This window comes from Lucilia cuprina, chromosome 4, assembly GCF_022045245.1.
Source record: "Lucilia cuprina isolate Lc7/37 chromosome 4, ASM2204524v1, whole genome shotgun sequence".
Classification (NCBI taxonomy): Eukaryota; Metazoa; Arthropoda; class Insecta; order Diptera; family Calliphoridae; genus Lucilia; species Lucilia cuprina.
In genome coordinates this window covers 97,688,216-97,690,222 of record NC_060952.1, presented here as the reverse complement: position 1 = coordinate 97,690,222, position 2,007 = coordinate 97,688,216, and the positions used below count along the sequence as shown (strand labels likewise).

Genomic DNA, 2,007 nt, shown 5'->3' with positions numbered 1-2,007 from the left:
ACCCATTAACAAAACCACATTAACACTAACAATTGACAGATATTAGTTAGTTAGTTAGTTAGTTAGTTAGTTAGTTAGTTAGTTAGTTAGTTAGTTAGTTAGTTAGTTAGTTAGTTTGAAAGGAGGATGTATACACATCAAATCCGAAGAAATACACCTAGGCCTCAATCGGGCCTGTTGTGCGCTCCTCAACCAGTGCCACGGGTGAGAATCGAACCCACCACCTCCGGTCTACCAGAAGAGAACACTAACCACTAACCTACCGGAGGCCACATTGACAGATATTAGTACTACGATTAAATTTGACATAAACGTGTTTTAAAGTCTTAATCATTTTACTAAATTTTATGACGACCGGTTGAGAATTGCCCTTGAACCCGTATGCCTCCTAGAAAATGATATTTTAGTACCGCGATAAAATTCAATACAAAGGTTTTTTCCATAAATCATTCTAATTTTACTAAATTTTATTACGTTTGGTCCATAATTGTCCCTAATGATAATGATTCACCAAATTATGATCGGTTCCCAGATCTCATATAAGAACCATATTAGTACATATAACGTTTATAATTTTATGAAAAAAATTAGTACCAAATTTTTTGAAGATTGGTTCGTAATCAAAGTTCTCGACAATCCTCTTTTTAAAAACCTGTCACAGAAATTTTTAAAATCTGTAACCAAATCCTCTTCTAAATTTAACAAGAAAATAACGCAATTTTTAGAATTTCTTTTTAAAATTTTTTATTTATTAAAAATTTTCAGTTCTTTTCTTAAAAAAGTATTTTTTTTAATATTTTTACAAAGTATTTTTTGCAAAGCGCTCAATTTTTTTTGCACTTTCAAATTGCAGCAACTTTTCCAGTTGCTAAGCCAACGTTAGACTGATTGTTGACATTACATTGCAGTCTTTACTACCGGTTTCATCCGTGTTTTCATCCTCAGCTGCAGAAAACCATGATGAAATTTACTTCTTTTCTTGTTCAAATACACATCACAGGTGTTTTCTTAAGACACCTTATGATTTCGCCCCATAGATTTCTTTCACCAAGGACGCCACATGGAAGCTGATTCACTAGGTGTGGGACTGCAACTACCGCTATCACTGCTGCCACATTCAGAAGGTGGTGGTGTGATGAGTGACGGTTCGGGTGAACTGCACATGGATGAAGAACCCAAGTGGGTTTGTGGTGGCATGGCAGCAAAGTGCGTAGAACTGGCTGGTGTTACACCCAAAGGTGTAACAGCAGTGGGTACAATAACTTGCAAATAGTTGAGACGATGACCCAAATGGCTCATCAGTTGTGTACCCAAATCAACACTTACTCCCGGTACGGTGGCCAAAGTTTTGGACACTTCATTGGCAGCATGAATATAACCGGCACGGAAACTTTCAGCTATGGTTAGTTTGGAGTCGGGATTGCCATTTAATCTTAATTGCTTTTGAGCTCTCAATTTCTTCATGTGCTCTACGGTCAATTCCAAAATATCAGCCTTTTCCAAACGGGTAATATGTTCACCCTCCTGGGTCAAGCACTCGACCATAATATCTTTCAATTCATCCAGACACTTGTTGATGCGAGCACGACGCTTGCGCTCCAACATGGGTTTCATGACCTTACGGTATTGATAGGTTTTTGACATTTCCATCTCTAAGACCATTTCTCAGTTACTTAATCCAAAAAAAAAACGAAAAGATGAGTGAGCTTATCCACTGGTAGCTAGGAAATGATGAGATTGACTGTTGTGTAAAGTAAATCCTCTTGTTTGTAGAATGTTTTTGTTCCAGAATCAGACACCAACGTAAATTTGCGTTGTTCACTGTTTGACGTTTAAGTTTAAAATGATTCAACGGTGCTCTGAGCTCTTGCCTTTTATAAATGCCTCCTCAACACAGCCAGAGTACGGAGTGTGCGATCAACGACAACAATTCCACAAGAGTAAGTGAGATAACAACTGTTTATTGCGACTGCATTCGTACCTATAGTCTAACATGGACTGTGTGAA

At 37.5% G+C, this 2,007-nt stretch overlaps 1 protein-coding gene across 1 annotated transcript; it reads right to left on the bottom strand.

Moving 5' to 3' along the window:
- Positions 1 to 737: 737 nt before the first annotated feature.
- LOC111680332 (enhancer of split mbeta protein) lies at positions 738 to 1,671 on the bottom strand. The gene has a single exon (XM_023441969.2). It carries the CDS (start codon positions 1,660 to 1,662, stop codon positions 1,045 to 1,047), a length of 618 nt encoding a protein of 205 aa, XP_023297737.1. The 5' UTR covers positions 1,663 to 1,671; the 3' UTR covers positions 738 to 1,044.
- Positions 1,672 to 2,007: the final 336 nt, after the last annotated feature.

Excerpts from the sequence above, each read along its gene's own strand:
- LOC111680332 (XM_023441969.2), bottom strand. The coding sequence starts at position 1,662 with ATGGTCTTAGAGATGGAAATGTCAAAAACCTATCAATACCGTAAGGTC.